Raw genomic sequence first — 24,610 nt, 5'->3', positions numbered from 1 at the left:
AATTTATAGAAACAAAATCTGATGTGAGTATATCCTGTTGAGATCATCATCAGTGTGGAATATAATGATAAACAAATCTGATAGGAAATCCATGTTTGAAAAAATATATATATACATTGTTTATAGCCTGAAGCCTCCAACAATAAATACACATTTGTAGAAAAATTATTTTGAATATATACAATTGGGAAAAATTTCTTCTGTAAATTTGGTGGCAGTGAGTGTAAACAAATATTAAGCATGCATGTCTCAATAATCTGATTAGATTTTTCAATATTTAAAAAAGGGGATTCAAATGAGATTATTATTATTGGGTCCCTTTCATTCATGCTATTATGAATCCCCAGTGGAGTTTAAAACAAAAGCTGATTTGGAGAAACAGAAAATGGCCACAGGATTGTCAAAATAAAGGTCCCACCTTGAGCTTGGCGTCCGGGTTGAGGATCATCTGAGCCAGGTGTGCGATGGCCCCGGTGTCCACCGCGGTCTGGGCCAGCTCCGGAGTGTGTTTGGAGATGTCGCTGAGGGCCGAGGCCGCGATGCGTTTGAGGGCCACCTCAGGCTCCTGGAGGCACAGCACCAGCAGGGGAATGGCACCCGCATCCACCACCGCCTGGGACAGCTCTACACAGAGTCATGACAACAGAGAGGGACGCTGAGTGGTGCAGTGGTAACTGTGTCTGTGTTTGTGTGTGAGTATGTGTGTGTATGCTGGTGTGTGTGCATGGTGTGTGTGCATGGGTGTCTGTGTTGAAAGAGAAAAGTGAAAGAGAGAAGTGAGTCACAATGGAACCACAGTTTGAGAGCATCTTGCTTCCTTAATGTGATGTATTTCCTGTTGAAACAGGATGTTGGGGTGGGACATAACATGGGGAGGGATCAGTCAACCAATGGGAGATCAGTTAGGGAGAGAAAGGCAGTTTTATTTGATGGGAGGGGCAGAGGGGTGGGACTGGTCAAAAATCTGTGATGGTTTTATTGGTTGGATTTTTTATGTACATCTACTGGTACAGCAGCAGTGAAGTCACCATTAAAGATACATCGTTTTCCAAGAAGTAAATGTAATGGGATGTGAAAATACAAGAAAATAAAAAGTGTGTAAATTGTTTGGCATTTATTGTTAAATATGTGTATATTATGGCATGGACAATTAGCTAACGAGGTGAAAAAGTTTTTCATTTCATTGTGACTTTATGTGTGCTGTGCCATGTGATTTAACCCAGGCAGACAGATAGAGAGATGTAAGAAAAATCTTACCATGGCAATAAAGCTGTTTGAATTGAGACTGAAATACAGGGAGAGAGAGGGGGGGGGGGGGGGGAGAGAGAGAGAGAGAGAGAGAGAGAGAGAGAGAGAGATGGAGTACATCTGTCCTCCTTACGTGCGTTGTGGCGTGCGATGTTGCCCAGAGCCCAGGCGGCGGCCTCCTTCACCCCAGGGTCAAACTCCTCCAGGGACAGGACCAGGGCATCCACCCCCCCGCAGGACACCACGGCCTGGGCCAGCTCCGGGGAGTGTTTGGCCACCGCCCGCAGCACGAAGGCTGCTGCCTTCTTATAGAACCTCTGCACACACACACACACACACACACACACACACACCAACTGTCAGGGTCCTGCAGAAACCAATATGATGGAAGTTCCTCCCTGACCACACCTGCATAAAAACAGTGAAATATTCTATTCTTTGCGCATTTTATATATTTGTTTAATTGCTCAATAATTGTTTTTGTGAATTAACTCTTAATTTAAAGGCCTTGAGATTCTCCAAACACTGAATATGTGTGGTGGGTCATTAGTTTCATTGGAGTTTTAGTGTCCCATGAACGGAATCCTTGACATTACTGCCATGAAAATTCTCAAATTTAAAGATATTGAATATTGGCACAAAATATCAGCTGTTGGCGCCTTCAGTCTAAATGATTGATAACCGTATCATCCCTCAAAAACCGATACCGGCCATACTCTAACTGACCTTGTCTTCATTGAATGGAAAATATGCAATGGCCCTCAGACCAAGCCAATTTAAAGATATTGAATATTGGCACAAAATATCAGCTGTTGGCGACTTCAGTCTAAAATGATTGATAACCGTATCAGCCCTCAAAAACCGATACCGGCCATACTCTAACTGACCTTGTCTTCACTGAATGGAAAATATGCCATGGCCCTCAGACCAAGCCATAGCATTGGGAATGCATTATAAAAATGTCTTTTTTTTCAGCAAACCAATCAAACAATCTTTGAAAAGATTATTCTCTGGAGCTGCAAGGTTTCTCCAGGACAACACCGGTATGCATGTTGAACAACTGCATCCAAAAGTGCATAATTTCCCATTACAAACAAGTACTAAACCTTGCCTCCAATCCCCATAGGAAGTCTGACGCCTCTAAGTGGGCCGATAGAGAGGGAGAGAGCGAGAGAGAGAGAGAGAGAGAGAGAGAGAGGAGGAGATGGAGAGAGAAAAGAAAGGCTTGGTTGCTCTCATGGTAAAGGGCTCTTAGGTTTTGAAGTAGCCCCCCAGGCAGACTGCCAAGTTAGCCCAACATACACTCTCCCATTCAGAAGCCTGACCCTGGTGCCCCACAGGGTGAGAGCCTCTGTCTCTGTCTCTGTCTCTCTCTCTCTCACACACACACACACACACACACACAACCCCAGAACGAGCGTCCACAGGGCCAACAGCGATGTAGTTGCAGATATACCCAAGTGCAATAAACTGACACTGACGTTCTGCGAGGCCAGAGAGTAGACCAGCTGCGGCAGGATGTCTCCCTTCACCACGGCCTCGGCCAGGTCGTCACTGTGGTCGGCCAGCCGGCCCAGAGCCAGAGCCGCCGTCTGCTGGACGGTGGGAACCACGTCCAACAGCAGGGGCCGCAGCAGGGACATCACACCTGGAGAGAGGAGGGGGGAGAGGAGAGGAGAGGAGAGGAGAGGAGAGGAGAGGAGAGGAGAGGAGAGGTGTGTTGAAGGAAGGAAGAAAGCAAGAAAGAAAGCAAGAAAGAAAGAAAGAAAGAAAGAAAGAAAGAAGTTGAATGCTGTGCAAGTAGCAGGTGTAGCTAGTTAGTAGGCTAGTCTTTTTACTTACCTGCACTTTGTAGGGTTTCTATGTTTTGTGGTCTGGTTGCCAGTTCAGCAACAGTCTGTACAAACTGCATCCTTGATTTCTGATACTGCTCGAAAACTGCAGAACACAACAGACATGGCAGCAGTGAGGCAGTTTAAATTACTGGTGGAATCTCCCTGATGTGAATCAAAACAGCTCACCCAGGAATTGCCCAGGAATTGGGAATAAATTCGATCTTACCTTGTAAAATCTGTCGTTGACTCATTATTACAGACTGATCCAAAAAGCCTCGTTTTAAAGAACTATTTTACAGCAGTGGAGTTGGTTTATCTAGCCCAGAAAACGCATTTAGACTACTGCAGCCTGCGATGCAGCTTTACTCTGTGCAGTCGTCAGGTTTGGGTCAGTTAGTGTTGTTGTTAGTGTTGCCCTGGCAACACCCAGGAAGCAGAATGGCTGTCGCTCCTGTCCTGCCTTGCCTTGCCAAAGATCGTCTAGTGGAGAGATGAATCACTCGGTGGACTGTGATCCGCTGCGGTTCGCTGTGACGTTTGTTCTTCCCGGAAATAGGTCGAGAGTGAGAGCTCGCTGCTGCCTCCTCCTCTCTGTTTGCTCTCTGTTTTGTTCCCGCGAAAAGACAACAGCAGCCTCTTTGTAGCGGATCTGCCACACGCTTTCGATACGTCGTGATTTGAGTAAAAGCGAAACGCACAATACTGGTTGAAAACATTGTAACGTCGTAAAAACGTTGATTAAATTTCAGTTCAGTTAAACCGCAGCTTGTATGGTGCCGCACTGATCACTGACTGATATTCACTGACTTCTGATCGGTTTGCAACGTTATAGAGCCTACCTATAGACTGACTCTATAGGTTCAACAACAACAACAATTTAAACTGAAACTAGTAGCCACTTCACGTTTAAATAATTTATTTTTACACAGGTTGAGTCCAACTCTCTCTCTCTCTCTCTCTCTCTCTCTTTCTCTCTCTCTCTCTCTCTCTCTCTCTCTCTCACTCGCACACACACACACAGAGAGAGAGCGAGGGAGAGGCATAGCCCAATTTAGGATGTTAACAGTCTACACACTTTTGTGGAAAATGTCCTATTCTTGAAAAATAAGCGTTGGTGTGGCAGTAGGCTAATTTTAGCAGCCTAATTTTAAAAGTGGTTCTTGTTTAAATCGAGCTCTGTAACCATAACAGATGTAGTCTGGTAATAAGTTATAACATAATGACAGCCTATAATAAAATATATTTTGGACACGCCAGTTCTAATGACAGACTATCGATTTATTCATATAGGCCAACCTTCATCAGATTGTCTAATTGGGGAAATTATTAGGCCTATAAAGCTGGTCGGTTTCTCTGCCAGCCGCTTTAGCAGGAACCAACTATAATTCAGAAGATATTTAAAATCTTCTATCATTCAGAATACATTTTGAAGCCACCAACCACTGTAATAAAACAGCCTAATTCTTCCTTGTTCTGGGTTGTAAAATCAAGATCTAACACCTTTTCCCCATGGAGGATTTTATTAATTTAGTTCACCTATGCCTATGTGAAAAATCTAGGTTGTTTGATCGATTTCCTATCATGTTTGACACGTCAGATAGGCTAATTACATTCACTTCAAATTGTCACACTCAATTAAGCCGAAGGACAGGTGATTCTGTGCATGTAGCCTAATTAGAATAATTTTATTTCATTATTTTGTTGCATTTCTTTGTTTCAGTTTTAATAAGATATAAATTGTCCTATGGCAGCCAAAGTTAAATTTAGATATTGCTTAATTACTTAATTACTTAATTACTATGGTTTCTACTTTGACCTTTTTGTAGCCTATATAAACTAAAACTTGGAACAGCTCATAACTCCTACCGTATTAATCAGTATTAAAACATCCTGCACAATGTTTCCATTTAAATACAGCCTTAACATGATAATCAGAAAATCACTAATCAGGTAGATTATTTATTTTTAATTAGGCCTATCTTATTCGAAATATTATTTTATTAGACAACTAGCCTAAAGTTTATCAAGCAAATAATTTATCTAAATTTATCATAATGAGCTCACCTAAATGAGTGGTGTAAACCCAAAGATAGGTCGCCTATTTTTTCATTTTTTTATTTTCAGATTAGGCTGAATATTTAAAAAATAATAATAATATTGGCAATTTAGCCTACTTGAATTGATAGGTTGTCGAAATATATTTATATTTAGGCATTTATATTTTCTACTACAGGCTAAATTGTCTATTTATTCATTCTAAGCATTTAACCAAATTACATTTATGTCCCCGGGATTTGACAATCAGTAGCCAATTTGGCGAATAAAACCTTGAAGTTAAATATAGGCTACTCTAAGAAGGTAAAGGCCTATAGCCTATCTGGGACAAAAAAAGAAAAAAAGCACTAGCAGACAAATATTCAACATGTAGTTGCACATAAGCTAGATCAAGGCTCGCCAGGCTCAAAGCCTAATTCAACTAAAATAACAGCAGGTGCAAACGTTAATGGGCGATGAAATATTTACCCTACGCTGAAAGTTACATTTTGGAATAAAAAATAAAATGCCCATGATGCATTTTAAAGTAGACTAGACTCTTATATGGCTAGACGTTTTATAAATTAATTTTCTATTTAATCTTTTGCAGTTCGTTGCAATGGAATTTATTCAAGTGATAAATGTTCAATAAAAAAAAATCCCAAAATAGTGACAAGAGTCTAAAATAAAATGTAGCGTATTCATCTCAGTATTACCATGACTTGCGAGGCAGGTTTCCTCTCCAGACCGCTCAGGCTTCCCTCGTTAATGGAGTTAAATCTGCTGATCCAACAGACATCTGGTTGTTTCTGCCTCTCCGCATTCATTGTCTGCTGATTTGAATTCGCTTTTCGTTCATTTCGCCTAATCAATTCATGCAAAACACCAGACAGGCTGCGATCTCTCTCAACAAACACTCTTAACAAAAATAAACAAATCGACGTCTTTTAATAAGTGTAAAATGTTTTATTTAGATGTTTTTATACTGTGCAACAGTAACAATACAATAAGTTGTCCATACAATCGAGCGATACAAATACGGAAAACACGGGAGACATCGAAACATCTGTCATTGAGCATGAAATGGAGCTGAGTGAGAGCCCATGTCATTCCCTCGGAGTAAAGGGGAAGAGAATAACATCATCGCTGATTAAATATGCATTTTGTTGCTATTTACATGTGGAGTTTCTAAAACTGCTTAGCCTACGTGTTAAAGATGTGGAGGATAAGCAATCGGATTCCACTGCAGCTACAAGAGTTTTTTTTTCCAGTAAAGTGGATTTCTTCTCCACAGACCAGCACGAGCCTAGTCTATTTTCCATGAAGCCCACAGCCCCGCACACACTTCCTTTCCCCAAGTATAGGCTTTTTCTTTCATTGGAACAAGATCAACTTCTCTGAAACACTTCAAAAAACCTGTTCAACTGAAATTTAGGCTGGAGGCAAACACACCTAATCCTTTTTTTTTTCCTTAAAAGAAAAAAACAGTGTTTTCATGAGCATGCATGTTTTAACTGACAGTTTCAAAGAGGCTAGCCCAACACACTTAAAATGGTCATGATAAACACATTTGATTTGGAAGAGACAAAAAATCAGTAAAAGGAAAGAAAAAAATATAAAAAGACTATCTTCAGTCACATCTGTAAAATAAAACTGTAGCTCTGAGGGATAAATGTCTGCCGTTCTCCTTTTTTCAAACACACGTCACTCCGCGAATATCGCCTCTCCAAATAAAAATCCCCCGCCACCCAACTTCCTTATTTTCCTTTTTGAAATGTTTCATCTGATTCCACTACGTTAAAACTTACATATCCCATAATATTTATAACAACAAAGGAGAGAGAGAGAGAGAGAGAGAGAGAGAGAGAGAGAGAGAGAGAGAGAGAGAGAGAGAGAGAGAGAGAGAGAGAGAGAGAGAGAGAGAGAGAGAGAGAGAGAGAGAGAGAGAGAGAGAGCATTGTCTACAACAATGGAACTACGTTGGCATGGAAACGGTATTAGCTGAGCGGGTCTGGCGTTGGTTCGGGTCTGCGGCGCCACGTCATCCGGAGGAAGTGGACGAGCCGTTCAGCGAAACCTTCCGGGGCTTGGCGCCGCCGCTGCCGAAGGGGAAGGGCCGGCTCTGGGTCGGGCCGCTGGCCGGGGTCCCGTTGACACTGTTGGGGACGAGGGGGAACTGCGGGTGCGGGGACTGCGCCGGCGTGCCGGGGCTGGGCAGCGACGCAGCGACGAGGACGTGGAGGGAACCCCGGCGGGACTCCCGGCTTTGTCGCTCGCGGAGTCGCTCTCCGGGCCGGATCTGCTCGCGCTGTTCTGACCCTCCTGCTGCGCGAGGCTCATCTTCATCTTCTTACAGCTGGGGCGGACTCGGTACTTCAGGGGCAGAGGGCCGTTCTGTGGAGGGGGTGGGGGAAGTTAAATAACTCAAACAAACACATAAAATAAATAAAAAATAAAAATGCATTCACATATAGGCTACTTTAGATTATGTTTATAAATATGTTTCAAAATTAAATATAAAATATAGCCTAGGCTACATATATATATATACACAGGATATATACACACGCTGGGAATACATTTTCTTCTATGAGTGGTCGATAATAGCTATATGTAGCTATACCCAAAATTTATTTTGGCCACCATTTTGAATGAAAATAATCTAAATGTAGGCAAGAAATGTATTTTTGTATATTTTGAAATTTTCTCTAAACATATTCTAAAGTATGTATTTTCCATGAAATTTATCCTACTTAAAATTAAAAAAAAAAAAAAAAATCGGATCTAACTTATAACCCCACCCCCTCCCTCCAGCATCTGCAGCCTTTTAGTCTGTACAGGCACCTGGAATGAATGGTATCAATCAATAACTGATAGTGTACACATTTAAAGCCAAAGCATGTATTTATTCCTATAGATAACCAAAACAAGTTGGTTAGGACATATGTGGAATATGTGTTCATTAGTATAAAGTATTTAAAAAAAAATAAAAATAAAAACAAATTTTGTAGCCTACACTTAATTAATTTTTTTGTGTGTAATTAGTCTATCAATTGGCAAGTGGCAAAACACATAATGCAAGCCTATTTCAGGATCAGCATTGGAGTTTTAAATCTCTACAGTCGTGTAGAGGCGTGGCTACTACAAAAAAAAAAAAAAAAAAAAAAAAAATATATATATATATATATATATATAATTGATTTTTGTTAATATTTATTTTGGATTCTCCTAATTTTGGATTCCTTTCAGCAACACTGATTTCACAATATAGATTAGTTAAAATGAACAATGCTTTAGTAATATATATTAATATACAGGTGACAAAGAAGATAGTTAGGATTCTGTAAATAAACCAGCAGACATCCACAAAATCAGGTCTTCAATAAGTGTCCAGTCTCTTACCCTTCTCCAAGTGTAGATATATGCTATATCCATTAATGTGTAGTAATCTTTCAGTGGCTCGTCCTCATACATGACTTCAACCTGCAGTGAAAAAAAGAAAAAGAAACTTTAAATAAATATCACTAGGGCTAATATATGATGTTGAAACTAAGAACCTAAATACCATGATACCAGTGTTCTCTTGGACAGCCATATTCACATTATCTGATTGGTTTCCCAAATAATTTAAGCAGTTAAGGTGGATATGTTTTAAACTACTTGCAGTGTATCGGTCACACAAAAAACAAACAAGAAAAATAAAAGCCTCTGTGACCTGGTAGGTGTTGGGGATGTCCATTTTGCTGCGCAGGAACTTCCTCAGATGCATGACTGTCATGGCTGCTGGACACTGCAGGTACCTCTTGTTGGCCATCTGTAGAAAACAACATTTAATCTTCAGCATATTCCAAGAATTTAACAGCAACACATACACAGTGACTATACATATTATAATATGTTCATATAAATGTAGGTTTATGTAGACTGAGCATCAAAAATGCTACAGAGGGCAAAGGTTGGTCCACCTTAAAAGCAGATTAAAAAGAATTTGCATTACAGAAGAGCTGCAACTGTCACCATGAGGCAACAATCTGCCTGTCAAACTGTGATGAGATGAGAAAAAAAAAAGATATTTCAACAGCAGCAATAAAATGAAATATTTGTTATTTAATTAAAAGGAGCCTGCAGGACTGGGCTTCTTATTCGTATCTGTCCCAAGGGACTTTGATAGGAGACAATGCTGGAAAAGTAGAGAAAATGTGACAAAATCAGCTTCTGATACCTGGTCTTTAGACTGTTTGTCCTCTGTTCCAACTCCCAGTTTAATCCTAGAGAAAAAAAACAGGAAAAAATATTAACAACTTGGCAAAGAACACTTTACGCTTTGATTACACAAGTGGACTTAATATTCACTTTTCAACTTTGTAATGATATTACTTTTTTTTTATGTGCCAATGCCATTCATACATGCAGTAACCGATCTACGTTATTTTCAATTACTTGCTTAAGAAAACACACCAATTATCTTTGAAAATCAAAAACGAAATTTTGTGGAAAACATCAGCATATCCACAGAAAACAACCTCTTGAATGAAAAGCACGTTTTACTACATCTATTTTCTCTCCTGCAGTCTATGGTTTCACTATGAGTCTAAGGTAGAGCTGACTCCAGGCAGCAGGGCAGCGTGTGTGTTTCTGCTCTGGAGCTATATTTGACACATCCTTGTGGCAACAAAACAAGGTCAGACAGGCTTCATTTCTCATGTCAGTGGTTGATAAAACTTTTTTTGGTGCTGCAGCCAAACAAGGGCTGTCAGTAAGCGAAACAAGTGTGGTTAACTGTGTAAAACAAGAAACTCTGTGGCTCGAGTGTTGATTATTTGGAAAATTCAAAAAGGTTGAACCAGAATAGAGAATTAACCAAAAGGACTGCAGGAAAAGGCCCGACTTAACCTGGAGAGAATGTGTGTGTTAATGACCGCAGTTAGTGAGGTTTTATTGATTTTAAAAAGGAGAGTGGGCAGTCCACTCCCCTAAAGTTTTTTTTATTTTTTTTATTTGTCAGACAGTAGGAAATCTGAGCTAGAGGAGACTCAGGAGAGAAGAACCTGGTGGATTTTGACCCCAGGACAGCAGAGGTACTGGTGGATCTACTGGGCATGGACTTTACTGATTGATCTTAGTTAGAACATATAATTCTTCACATCTAAAGAAAATCTGATGGAGCACCTGAAGTTACTCCATGCTCACCAGTGGGAAACTCTAATGCACAAGTTACAGAGATCATTTGTTTGATGAAGCCAGATTCCTTAAAAATACTTAAAAAAGCTGCTGAAATGTAAATGTAAACTCAATCATCTCTACATAATGAGGAAGCCATTATCAATTACGCCTCCATATAATATTGTTATAGCACTGATACCAATATTATAACATTAAATTATGACGGACAAAGAAGCATTATTGCTTGTAAAAAAAAACATCACCATGACCCAGATGGGAAACACTCTTCACATTTTGTTTTAACACCCGTCCATCCTTGTGAAAACTGCCTACCTGCTCTGGTCGAAGAACTCGATGGAGAGGCTGATGATCTCGTCGTCTGTGATAATCCTCTTGTCCTCGTCCGCCACCTCTCCACGGTCCTCGTTCGATCCGTTAGAGGCTGCAGAAGGAAAGAAACACACAGACAGGCTTGTCAGTTTACTGAAACTCACTGTAAAGTGTGAAAAAAAAAAATGCAATCAAAACAAGCTGGAACATTTAATGACAGTTAGTGAAAATGATTTATGTCTATAATTTCATCCAGAACTTGAATGAAATCTGTTTTTCCCCTTCGTTGTGTTCAGTTCATGTCTCCTGCACGCTGCTTCACTCACCATCTACAGGATGATCCGCATAAAAGTCTCTCCTCCTCTTCATTTCATCTACAAAGGACAGACAAGCCATTACAAGTCTGTTCACTTTCAGCGTTCATGGAAATGTCATCTGAGGCTAAAACACTGCAGCCTTTGGTGTTTGGGAATTATTTGTTTTAGTCTTATTTTTGATCTAGAGCAGGTTGCGCCACTGAAATTGAAATGTGTGCTTTCATCAGAATAAATGATCCAAATGAAAACAAATAGTTCTGGGGTCAAATTGGGTTGAATTATATTTTTTTTTTTTCATTTCCTCTTTTCATTTTGCAGTAGTGGTAATATTCTTGGTGCAGTGGCCCAACACTGTTGAAAATTAATGCACTGATAAATATTCACAGGCAGCATCAGGACAAACAACAGCAGAGTCAGACTGAAACCAAACAGCATGCTAAATAAAGAGAGCGACACTCTGCTCTCTTACTTTTGAAGAGGCCAGGGACGAGCTTGTAGACGATGTCCTGTAGAGTTTTGTCAGACCTTGAGAGAGGAAGAGAAACTTCAGTGTGATTCAGAGGATTAAACACATTGCAGTGTGTGCAATCTCAACACGTGTAGTCAAAACTAGCAGCAGCGCAGAGAAAAGCTTTTTCTCCTTTCTGTTCAATCAAAGCTTTTGGTGTAGAAGCCAAATGACTGTGGAAAGTATGTTGTTTTGCTTATAAATGATTCACTTTTAAGGTTTATGTGTTCTTTACATCCATACTCACTGCTTGTAAGCATTGCAGCAAGAAAGTATATAAGCTATGTACCTCTAAGAATCAACACAGTGTAATATACATTCATACTTAGTTTGATTGATCTGGTTGTGGCTTTGAAGACTATGGCAAGTCACACATTATAAATAAACTGGCAGAAGTACAGACAACTAAATGTGTGTCTTATGATTGGCTGTATTAAACCAATCACTAGCTGTTCACAGTGGGAAAAATAGGTTTCATATTGTTGTCCTGTGTGCTCAACATAGCCAGTGGTTCAACAAATTCAATCTAAATGTAAAGAAATGACAAAAACATACTATTTCAACCCAAAATCAAGAGTCACTCCTACGCCAAGAAGACACAGTTGTTTGTTTAGTCTACAAGGCTCTTCTAGCCAAAATACTTGAATTTTAAGGGATGATTCCCTTGCTTCATCCAACACAAAAAAAAACAGGAACACGTGAAAAGCAATAAGCAAAGGAATGAACAGTATGGAAAACCTATTTTAACAAGATTGCATTCTGTAATGCAGTGGAAGAAAATGTCAGAAAATAAAATAACCACAGTTCTCACCTAATGTTGAGCAGAGGCTTGGTTTTGTGCACTTGTACATCACAGATGGGACAGTATTTGCTGGTTTCCAGGTAGCGCACAATGCACATCTTGCAGACTGCAACCCATACAAAAACATTTGTCAATACAAAAATGTGTTCTGGGAGGATATACTGAATCCGAACTACAGTCTGATATTGTCAAATATGGTTGTGAATTGTTGCCAAGGAGAAATGGTATTTGCAGCATAAACACTGCAGCACAGAATCCCATAAATAAAAGTGTATTCACATGGCAACAGGTAAACTGTCCCAGGAGTAAATATCCCTGCATACTGGATGAGGACATGCAAAGGCTGTGGTTACATTCTGCTGTATCACAACTGTAAATCATTTCATGTTATTACAACAACGAACTCGCTCAGCTCCACTTCAACACTTTTCCAACTTGTATAAAAGAAATAAATGCCTTTTTTTTCTGGCTGTTTTGCTCACATGAATGAAGACACTCGATGATGGTGGTTGCGTCTATGAAATATCCACCGCACAGGACGCACATGAGGTGAGGGTTCAGCTCGGTAATCTTTATCCTGGTCGTCCGATGCATGGTGAATGAAAAGGGAATAACGCTCCTGTGTGGAAGGTAAAATGAGAAAATACTGAAGTCATGTCGGGGGGGGAAACACATAGCAGGCGTGGAGGCACCGAGGTCTGTTAGATCAGCTCCACCATTTGGAATAGGCTGCTGTTTGTTTGACTTGTGTTAAAGCAACATCATCTTTTATGCTAATCCTATAATAACCAAAGGGGACGGTGCTCGGTGGCAGATTGATAGGCAACAATTGGGCGTTAGTGAGCGGCTACCGAGTGACCGAGGCCAGTGACTGATCATAAATCAATCACTTCCACTGATAGATCGACGCTGCTCTGCGCTTTTTCCTTCCCTCGATTTTAAGTCTCAATACCGCACAAAACAGATGGCAACTTCAAATAAGATCAGGGCTAATAATTAGAAGCAAGCCGCGGTCGAGGTTTCTCGGCGCCTTAATGCAAACTGGACCGAGGCACTGACCGGTTCTGGATTTTATCTATTAGGCTATAACGCGGATCCGTGATCTGGATCAGTCTATGCTGCATCCCATGTTGAATAAAAAAAGAGAAGGGGTGAATACAGCCTCAAATGGATGCGGCACATGCGTAACTTCACCAAGTGAGTGAGCGTGTAGTTTTAATCATTAGGCTAATGGAGAGCAAAGGTCGAGACCAAATTGCCAGAAATATATTTGGGAGGCATATTTGAATTTTAAAAAAATAAAATCAGACCGGGGGAGCATCGAAGGTCAGCGTTCATCTGAGCTGATAGTTTGGTCACCTCCCTAATAATTTATCGCACTGACCAAATAATAGCCTAATAGCCTATCTTTAGTCAGTACTAATTGATCCACTTTATACTCAGATATCTAGCCGAAATCAGCGGGTTTGGAAGTTTTGGTGGGAAATTAGCCTATATTAGCTGTAGGGACTCTGATGCCCCTGGGTGAGTGTGGGTGAAAGGGGATGACAGGAGGCACCCATTCACTGCGTCAGGTGTGCCACATATGGGAAAACCTGAGCGTTTCTATGGCAACTTCCTTTGCTTTTAGCCCACATGGCTTGTCGCCAGACAGCAGAACAAGGCAGGATCCGACCAAAACAACAGAGGCACCGTCACCCGCCGGTGCTGCGAGCGGGGATGAGGTGAGGCGGGCTGCCCGTCCCTCCGCACACAGCCGCTGGACTGCCAGGCTGCCGACAGCACGGCTGCCATTTTGTGAAGGAAAAAGCCCGTATCGTTTGAACGGGCTGCGGGGTTTCCTTCCAAAGCGGGTGAAGCCAATACCCGACGCGTTTAGAATCGCTTTCCAAATCTTCTCTGGACTGTGTGTGAAGGCTGCGTGCTTACCCCGGACATTATTCTGCTTTTTTTCCATTCGCTTTGCGCCGTTTTTTTTTTTTACCCGCGGCGTGTGCACGAATCAGCACCGTGCACTAACAACATGGCTCGACACCAGCGACTATGCTGAAGTTGGAGCGCACACAGATCACACTTATTCAGCCTATATTCTGCGCCATTATCGACTAAAGACACATACAACCTATTGATTCAGCGTCTACAGGTACTTTCTGACAGTGGACATTTCACATGGAAAACGACATTCTGACAAACCAAATAAGCTAAAACCATGAAATAGCCTAAGTTTCCCTTTCCTATCCAAAATGCAGCCGCTTCTTTCTATTCTAACCAATAAGCTTATTTCTACACTATAAAGGCAATTTTATCTTTGAGGTTGGAAGAATAGGCTAATCATCTAGAGACGCGGTATTAGGGCGGGCTATAGCCTACTGACTACAGGGACGCCCTTTGCCGTCATATGGAGAAATAAAACGCCAGTCATGAAAGCGTAAATCGGACGCATCAGCTGTGCATCAGAGGTTGATCCTCATGACATAGCCTGCTGAGTGACAGCCAGCCTGTCCAGCTCTGTGGTCCCAGCCCTGAACCCACACCATCACACACTTCCTACAGCCTGCACCATGCCCCGGTCCCGGCCGATATCTAGTCTAATGGAGACAGACTCCTGATCGTTTCTGAACAGACCCAGGCAGGCAGGCATGGGCACCGGCACCGTTCAAAGGATGGATCACACATGGATAATGATGGATGGTGTCTCTAGCCTATAGCCTATATGCAGGGAGCCTGTTACGCCATTAATCGACTGACTGGTGTTTGGACAACTGTTCTCCCTCTGTCCTATGGGAGCTGGTCAGACTATACAGGAGTCTGCCGTGCTTCAAGTCACTCACCCCACAAGTCCAAACGCAAATAACTTTTTAGCATTTAACCTATTATGGGAACGAATAGGCGACTATCACATGGCTGTAGCATCAATCAACGAGCTGCGTTAAATGCTAATCTAGTCTGTTCAAGAGTCCCGTCATGGATTTAGTTATTGACGCAGAAACACGGACTGTGACATAGAAGATGTATTCAAATCGCACATTTTGTCACCAAATGGACAATTTGCGCTTTAATTATGGAGTCGGCTTAATTGGTAGCGTCAATTAATCCACACACAGCCGCTACGGCTACCCAGAAGTGAATCCGTATTTCTCCCAAATAGAAAGAAGCAAACGAAGAGACGCCTCTCGGTCCTTTCAGTGACCTAAACTTGTGTTGCTGGTGAAACGCTGTCCACCTCATTTAGTCCCATAGGCTACCAGTTCCTCTTTTAAAGGTTCCCGTTACAAGCAGATCAACAGCAGCTGGAAATACCCCAATTAAAATCGGCAATGGGAAAGACCGAGACCTCATATAAGCAGCTGTCAGTCAATTTAAAAAAAAAAAATCTCGAATTCAATTAGCGGGGGTGCCTAATTGACTGTATACTAGATGTTGCTTATAACAGCCAATGCAGTCAATGGAAACACGGATGGAAATCTAACTTTTAATCCATAGCCTATAGCCAATCGCATGGTAATGTTTTGGCAACACACAATCCCGTCTGTTGCGTTATCACGTCTTTTCACAGGCATGTGAGGCTGTCAACCTGAAATCCTGAGGAAAAAAACATTTGAAGGATAAGAAAACGCATGCGTTAAAGATCAATTTTAGCCGATGAATCACACACAAAGTCCCTGATTGCATTCTTGGCCAAAATAATTATTTTCCCCGAAGAGGAAAGCCCTGGCACATTTGTCTGTCTGTCCTTTACCATCAGCTGGAGAGACAGAGTGCGCCAACATCCAAGACTATGATATCAAAATCCATAATGAGCCTTAATATTCAAAAACAAGTGATCTGCGATGTCCACAGCCTATGTGACTGAAACAGAGAATTTACTGATGCTTTGGCTGTTTTGTAACACACAGCCATCCCTTTGTAGCCTGGCCGACGTCTCGCCTCCATTTTTTTCCTTAATTTTATTAAAACCCTAGGAGCTTTTTGAACCAAGATCACCATGCACTAAGACACATACAGTCACAGTGCATGTTTAACGACGACCCCGTGTTTACCAAGTGGCCGTAATGAAACATTTATGCACAAGTGAAATGGTTTGCCTCCTTGTCACGTTTATGGGAGCAATCCAACTTAAGTTAATAAAACCAACGTTTAGCGATGTACGCGCAAAACCAACATAATGTCCAATCCACAACATCCTAAACATCCCAACTCTATAAAATGAAGACATTATATGAAAATATAGGCATAAAAGGACGGGTTGGAGGACTTGGTGCCGTTAACATCTCACCCATTCCAGTCTGGTTCGCTCGAATCTCCCACTTTACACAAATCCAAACGACTCAATGCAAACCCCAACCAACACCAAACTTAGACAGACAGATCACTGAACAGTAGAGAATGCGACGTGGGGTGTGTGTGAATCTTAATTCGTGTGTGTGTGCGAGAGGCGAACAGTTTTTAGAAAAAAGTGATGCGGAGACACACACAGAGCTCCACGTCGGTGATCTGCAGCCACCGTTGAAAGCTCCACATCCACCGCTGGATCGGTGCGTAGAAAAACACAAAACCACGCACCCCGAAACCCCGGGCTAGCCCCCCGTTAGTTAGAGACGATATCGAATATGACATACCCGGAGGCTGGGCTGGTAATCGGTGGGTCTTGAGGCGAATAGACAATGAAAGTTGGGAGGCGATCAGCAGAAAATGAATAGGAGCCGAGCCGCCATCTTGAAGCAGGCTGCAGACGCTGTCAGTGGCGGAGAGCGCACGGCGGACCGGAGCGCATTTCAGATGTGCGAATAAAACTCCTCTTTTCCTCCCCGTTTGCGCGCTTTGTGCGTATCCGATCTACGGTTTCCAAATAGTCCGGTCCACTGGCTTCGGGTTGGGAAGGGTCCCACTTCTGCACCGATAAGTTTGCCTCCAAAAAATCCGCTTCCCCCCCAGTAAAATGCAGCAGTGTGTGTGTGCTCCGTGGAAACTGACACCGTCCCCAAAATGGCTTGTAGTTCGACCGCCCCGCTTTGGTCACGTGGTCTCGTTGCTTAAGGGTGCCTAGGAATTACTGTCGGTGTATTCTGGGTGCCTGTAAATCTACGACGCATGATACAAAATAACACAGAAATGGCATCCACGTTCAGTTTGATAGCGGTTTGAATGTCAAAATGCCATAAACCATTCACTAATAGGTTGTGTAATCTACTTGAGCTCAGATGGCAACGGCAGCTGCTTAAGGGCGCCTAAAAATTACTGTCGGTGTATTCTGGTCTCTCTAATGTATGACGCATGATATAAAATAACCCACAATACGCATTCACAAACAGTTTGATATAGTTTTGACCCCCAAATGCCAGGATTCATAGCCTACACTAACATAGGCTATATTCTACTTTAGCTCAGATGGCGCTAGGCGAATGCTTAAGGCTGCCTAGAAAGTCCATCGGTGTGTCCTCGTCTCTCTGATGTTAAAAATAACAACAGAACGCGCACTCACACACGTTGATGTCGTTTTGACCCTCAAAATGCCCACCGTCCATCCAGTAACGCGTAGTCTGCTGGAGCTCCGCTGGCACCAGGCAGCTGCATTATTAATGTTTGTTGGGCTGTGATTCCTGCGCGCTACAGCTCGCTCCAAGATGTGGCTTCTGCCCTCCGCTGACTGCTTTAAAAAGCACGCACTTGCACAAGATACGTCTTTGTGACAAATGGCTTTGAACCGCTGGTGTCAAACCTTTGTCACAGGCTGTCCTGACATCTGCAAAAATGCAGTGCAACTTCCCACTTGGTGAACTGGAGCCTTTATCCTTCAGCCACCCCGGCTGAAATGAAGGCATCTCGGATGTTTATGGAATCTGAGCCGCCGTGGTGCTTTTAGTTCAGCAGCTTTGAACTTTCAGCAGGAGTGGATGCAACGAGTCCAACCAAATATAAGGACTTTCATCTGACCGAAAAAACTTTAAAATACAATTTTGTCAATAGTCACAGATTAGTCTCTAATATCGTGTGCAGTGCAATTTTCAATCTGATGGTTACATTTTAAAAAGCTCCATCAGCCCTTGAGCCCTGCAGAAATAGTTTGGCTCATGTTGGAAGAAACAAAACACACATGCTGTCATGCAACTATGGCAAAAATCCTATTCACTCTCGCCGGGGTTGACAAAACATAGGCCTACCAGCTATTTCGTTGGCTCGATCTTTAAACAACATATGTCACCTCTAGAACAGCCTGGCACCAATCTGCGTCATCTTCTTTGAGCATCAAGTTGTGTTTAATGATAAAAAAACACAAAAAACTTTCCCACCAAAATGTGAATTTCCCTGCAAAGACAGGCAGCACATCCAGGTGTTGCTGGGAGTTTATCAAGCTGTGACAAAACTGGAAGCACAAAGTCTATTTTGATATACTCAGTTTATTTGCAATACAAGTCGGAATGTTAATTGTTTCATGTGCATAACGTCGATCAGTCAATCTCAAGTAAAAAAAAAATCTATAAAGAGAAGATGAATGCCGCTAGAAACGGATGAAGTTCAGTGGTTTGTGGTGCAGGAAAGGTGTGGAAACTGGACACCAGCATGGCCTCCTCACATCTGAGTGGCTTTCTCCAGACTCTTGGCAGCGTCTTTCAGCTTTCCCACCAAATCCTGAAAACAAAGACACATTGATCCACTTAAATATGGATAAAAACACACCAGCGTCACGCGGCTGAAAATATAAATGAAAAAATAATAAAATGAAAGAACATTTATGAATGCAAAATGACACCGATTTCAATTGAGAATTAGACTGAATTATTTGGCATTCAGCATTTTTGATAAACCCGCACTTGACACTAAAAATGATGATTAGGCAGATCCGACATAAATTCACCAAATATTTTGGATCATGAAACAGATCTCAAGTTGCCAAACCCAACATATTCAAATATAGGTCAAACACGTCACCCTTTAGACAATGTCTTGTCGAAATGAAGACGGAAACAGCCGAGGTCGTAATGGAACTGAGTCATCTTAATAAAGCCATCAGTCATGGTTCATGTGTCCATATAACATTTTCACTATAAATTACCGACTTTCAATCCGTTCTCAAGAATGCAAGGCAACACTTTCTGTGGATCAGAAATGCGATTATCTTACATTTATTTTAATAGACTATCATTCTGAGGATGCGTTTGAGGCATAAATAATTTTAAACTGAGTTTTTGACAACAACATACAAATACGGAAGGAGGTGCAATGGGTTTAGCAGTGCAGCAATGAAAATCCGATTCATGTCGTGCAGACGCTCACCAAAAGCCCTTCAGTTGATTATTTGAACGCAGCTGCGAGGACGTTATATAATATAATTTAATACATTTAATGTCTTTGAAAATTCTCCAGTTTGAAGAACAAGACTAGCCTGCAGCAATCAGCTCAATGGGGCGACCTCTTTCATATGTGGTTCCTAAATGCTGTGCGTAATGATGCAACTGCTAGACAACAGCAGAGGGGAAATAAGAGATGAACAGGCTGCTGGTAGTTCTGTCATTTGATACATAGACTATAGGCTACAATACTGTCCAGATCAAACTCCTCTACCTGTAACTGCTCCATCGTGCAGCTGAAGTCGATGTCTTCCGAGGATCCTGCACCATTCTGCCAAAGGAGCAGAAACCGCTTACAGCAAACACACCATTCAGAAAAATACATTAAAATGAACGGATAACAATGGGTCAGATTCATACCTCAGTGTTAAATGAAAGCATGTAGAAAGGCTCGTTGACCTTCTGGACGTGTCCGTTCTGCCAAGGAAATAACACTTTAGTTAGGCTGGCAGGACAAAATATGTAACAACAAAAAACGCTAAATGTGCTGTGAAGTTTGGTCTAGATACCTTCATGTGGTACTGCAGACGCCACGACACGTCGTTAATGTGAGGTGGGCACTTCCCTATGCTGAGAAGAGAAGAGAAGAGAAGAGAAGAGAAGAGAAGAGAAGAGAAGAGAAGAGAAGAGAAGAGAAGAGAATGTAGAGGGATGTAGTGTAAACCCACCTAAACCCAGTTTACCGACCGTTTTATTTGTACTTTACCCGCCTATTTAGGCTGACACGAATCTTAATGATGTAGCCTATACAACATAGCCTAAGGATTAAACTCATGTATGAAGATAGGGGAAAAGCAAAAAATATAACAGAACATAGAACTGATTTTGTTCATATTGGTGGCCGTTTGCCTTGTGATGATCACCAAATTGAAGTCATAGTTTATCCACTTTTTACTCAACGCTACATCCCTGCGAATTACATGATGTTTGAAGTGAAATACGCACTGCCAAACACAGTCGATAAAAAAAACAAGTTCATTTAATTTTGACACAAGCTTCAACAGTGAGCTCACTAAGTTTTGCCACAGCGGCTCACAGCTTCAACCCAGTAAGAAAACACAGAGTGTTTTCTGAAGTTTGCGTGTCAGGACAAAAGGGACAACGAGCGTGATTAATTACAATGTAAATGCTGCTTTATAACGCGCCATAAACAAACGCTCATTGTAAAAGAGCTACCTTGTCTGCAAATACAAACTGATTTAAAACAGCTGCAAATAAATTGTCAACTCATATAAACCACAGAAAAGCATTTAACAACTGAGCAAGCAAAGGGGGGAATTTAACAAAGCTATGATTTAAAAAAGCTTGGGACAACATACAGTGATTGTGATGAAATAACCTCAAATGGGCAATTTACTGAACACTGAAAGGCTTTCAAATTATTTCACATAGACTACTATTCAATTAATACTTAAGTCAATTATTGTGCAATGTTAAAACTTTGCTTGGGCTACACTTCAAAGAATTTATTTCTCATTTATGTCCCAATTTCATACATCTTGGGGCCATGCTTGCTTTCCTAGTGGTGATCAATCTGACTGGGTCTGAAAACAAACTTTTCAGCTCAAAAACAACACCACCACAAATATCCTTGTCATTTACAGCTCCAATAATATATTTAACTCACCTTGCTAACAGACGTTCCAGTTCTTTTTTATGTTTCTGTAAAGCAAGACAGATTTCATCAGTTTGTGGAGGGCAGCCACAGTGACAACAGACAAAATGATAATCTTATCACCATCATTTGAACGGTCACCTGGTATGAGGTATAGAATATTTCTACTCTCTCTGCACTGAATGTGACTTCTTCAAGGCACGAGCTGCAACAACAAAGCAACAAGTTAATTCCACAACAAGCTTCATTTACATTACAAACTCTTATACTAGTCAAATGTTCCATATGCCTCTGTTAACAACTGGCAGTAAAATTCTGACACAAAAAAATGCATTGTTTTTTTCAAAAAGAGAGTTTGGGGGGGAATAAACACTCCAGTCTCTACTTCAGTCCCACCTAGACCAAATTTTCATGCAACTTCGGTCTGCCTTAGCCAGATGAAAATGGGCTTATGATCCCAGCTTGAAGGCAATTTTAGAACATGCAGAACATGGATACATGGAAACCTAAGCAGGGTCCTTTGAGGGGAAAACATAAATGAATGCTTTTCTGAAAATATAACTGATTTTTGCAAATACTGGTGGTTGTTTGCCCTAAGATGATCACCACCTGGACGACATAGTTCACCCACATTTTAACCACTACATCACTGACTATAACTGTGATGCACTGATGATCACAGACCTGGTTTACATGCACACCAATACCTACAACCTGAAGAGTTTATATTTTTGGCACATGTACTCTAAACATCCTACTGCATTTATGATCATCCTGTTAACCCCCAACTCTGATGAATGAATAATCAGATCAATACCTTCAGTTCTCTGATCATTAACAGCACATTGATGCACATAAACACGTAAAGATGACAAGCAACATTTTGAAGCAATGCAGGTGTGCAATTTCCCAACAATTATGACAAACAGCTTTTTTGATAATATTATTGCTAGCCTACTTGTAGCTTACTATGTCAACCATAAGTATGCAACAGTATGCAATATATAGATTTTTTCCCCCTCCATTTGCTATCCCATCTATCTTACTAAAGACAATATTTCTGCACAGGCAATGCCAAAAGTTTCCACTGCACTACCATTTAATTCCCACTAACTGACAACTGTTTTCTTGCTAGTGCACATGCAGGACATCCCATAACTAGATGTTTGTGACATAGGCCACGAATTCATATCATTATTGCAATAACATTCTTTATTAAGTGATTTCAATGAAACAATATTATGAAAGTGTGACATCTTATGAGTCACATTACTTTCATATATTTTAAATGGCTGGATTTTGCTGGGGGGTTTTTGCAGGCTTTTTTCTATATTTTGTTGTTTATAGTAGCTTAGCATTTTGCTAGAAATAAGATGAGATTTCATAATATACGTTTCAAATTTATTTTTTAATTTGTTGCTTACATTTTGGATAAGCAAATGGTCTCTAGCTTGAGTGATACAGTCAGGAGCTTTAGCAATATACACTAAACTGGTTAACAAATAAACATGCAAACAGCAGAATCTGATTAAGACCCTAAGGCATTTAGTGCATTGGTGTGCATATGCATCATTTTCAGCTATAATATATGAGTCTAATAACGAATGGTTTATCATTATGAAATATTATTTTTATCATCTTATAAGAGCATATGTATGAGCTAAAGCAGCACAAAGACGTTCCACAGGAAAGGCACTTTCTGACTTTACCTTATTGTTGACTTGTCTGCATTTTGTTTGACCGCCTCCAGTATGAAGGTGGTCGCTGCAGTGTGACTCTGTTTCAGCAGGATCTGGTCGATCTGCTTCAACTCGGGCTGATCTGCAATCAGAGGAAAAAACATGTGAGAACGATGTGGGAATGAAGCCACTGTGTGATCAGCATGTAGCCTACTCTCTCTCTCTCTCTCTCTCTCGCTCGCGCGCACACACACAAATACAGTGTGGACTGTTGTCGGGTTGGAAGTCAGCAGTTGTAGCCTACACAGATTGTCATAAATGATGTAGCCTATAGGTTTGCAATCCATACTCGTGTCCTCCATATAGAAAGAGCCTATACAATGGAAATCAATGATCATTTGCATGTGAATGAGCCATTCAACTGCATGAGCCACAGCTCCTTTGTTGGTTTGTAGCTATAAGTCCAGAATGAACAACTCACTTTCTGCACCATAATCGCCAATATTTCTAAATGAAGGCTGCCTGTAAAAATGTCTGGAATGACGCAGAATGTGGACAAACAGCACATGGTCCACGAAAACAGCGGAAGCAGCCATTAGCCTACAGAGTAAAGAGCTAGTCTAACACTAACTAGTGGGACTCGGTTATCATGTTGCATGGGCTACTTTCTCTTTACTAATGAAGTCCAAAGCCAATTAAGAGCAGCAGTAAACTGACCGCGGCGGGCTTCAATGGTCTCCGTTAAGAGTCAACGGCGCACTTTGCATATCAACATGCGTCCATTGTCAGTTTTGCCTAATGGTGATTGACGTGGTGTTTCTGATATGCTGAGCAGACTTGATGTCATTTTAACTAACAAAAGGCGTCCCGAGTCGCCGTGTGATTGCTGCTGAATGCAAAGCAGGCAGCGGGCAGATAAAGCTAAGACCGCTTCAGTGCAGCTGACGGGCGGCCGTCGATCTGCACCCAACACCTCCTCCACGCTTTACCGCTTCAAGTGAACAAACACACGCTGGTGCTCAGGAGGCTCAGGACGACTCGCAGCGATGCGCTACAGTCCGCACATCGCCGTGGAAACCTACAGACGTCGAGGCAGCTCCGACACACCAACACGGAGAGAAACCGGAAACAGCGGCGGAGACAAAAAGCGGCGGCGGCGAGACGCCGTGCTCACCGAGGACACCGGGGTCCGCGTGCGAGGAGAGCAGGCTGCTGAAAGAGACGTCCAGCAGCACCGGGAAGCTGCTCGGGTCGAAGACGGACGGGTCGGCCAGGGACTGCAGCCCTCTCTGCACAGACTCAGACAACTCCATTTTGCAACAAGGGCTGACCCACGACACCACACCACGTGACGCATCAGCTGATGCAGCGTGTGGAGCAGCGCTGGAGCTCAGGCTCAGCTCAGGCGGAGGGAGGACACACCGAGCTGGACTGGCAATTTGGCAAAGGTCGGGAAATCACCGTGGACTGCGGAGTGGGCATTAGGGAACACAGTATGGGGGAAAGTGCCCGTCTGCCTGCTTTAAATGCGACTGTCCCTGCAATGCCCTCACTGCATTTACGACCAAGCAAAGGACAGACTCGTGTAGCTACATTTTGAAAAAACGCAATTACAGTTTTTCATAATTGCTTACACACATTTTCTGAAACTAGGGCTCATTTTCTCAAAACTCTTAACACAAAACACAAAACCACACTGAAATGCAACACAAAATGCAAAACTTCACAAA

General features: G+C 41.8%; 2 protein-coding genes across 2 annotated transcripts; both read right to left on the bottom strand.

The window, feature by feature from the left end:
- Nucleotides 1-418: 418 nt before the first annotated feature.
- Nucleotides 419-3,334, bottom strand: LOC139665232 (sperm-associated antigen 6-like; the record flags this gene model as incomplete). Its single annotated transcript, XM_071544224.1, has 5 exons — nucleotides 3,310-3,334; nucleotides 3,091-3,186; nucleotides 2,730-2,896; nucleotides 1,382-1,565; nucleotides 419-624 (listed from the first exon to the last, which is right to left on the bottom strand). Coding segments are annotated over exons 1-5 (678 nt in total), but the record flags the coding sequence as incomplete, so codon positions are not given.
- Nucleotides 3,335-7,012: 3,678 nt separating this feature from the next.
- Nucleotides 7,013-24,205, bottom strand: LOC139665229 (polycomb complex protein BMI-1-A-like). The gene is given in 17 exon segments (XM_071544222.1): nucleotides 7,013-7,344; nucleotides 7,347-7,511; nucleotides 8,520-8,600; nucleotides 8,833-8,931; nucleotides 9,340-9,385; nucleotides 10,614-10,722; nucleotides 10,937-10,984; nucleotides 11,397-11,452; nucleotides 12,247-12,343; nucleotides 12,720-12,853; nucleotides 13,658-13,668; nucleotides 13,992-14,001; nucleotides 14,969-15,004; nucleotides 21,214-21,248; nucleotides 21,343-21,406; nucleotides 22,911-23,022; nucleotides 24,055-24,205. Coding segments are annotated over 17 exon segments (1,428 nt in total). The 5' UTR covers nucleotides 24,194-24,205; the 3' UTR covers nucleotides 7,013-7,158.
- Nucleotides 24,206-24,610: the final 405 nt, after the last annotated feature.

The sequence above is a fragment of the Centroberyx affinis genome, unplaced genomic scaffold (assembly GCF_046629955.1).
Source record: "Centroberyx affinis isolate AG114_WGS23_722 - 3 ecotype Tasmania unplaced genomic scaffold, CSIRO-AGI_Caff_v1 ptg004497l_1, whole genome shotgun sequence".
NCBI lineage: Eukaryota > Metazoa > Chordata > Actinopteri > Beryciformes > Berycidae > Centroberyx > Centroberyx affinis.
This window is presented reverse-complemented; position numbering and strand designations above follow the sequence as displayed.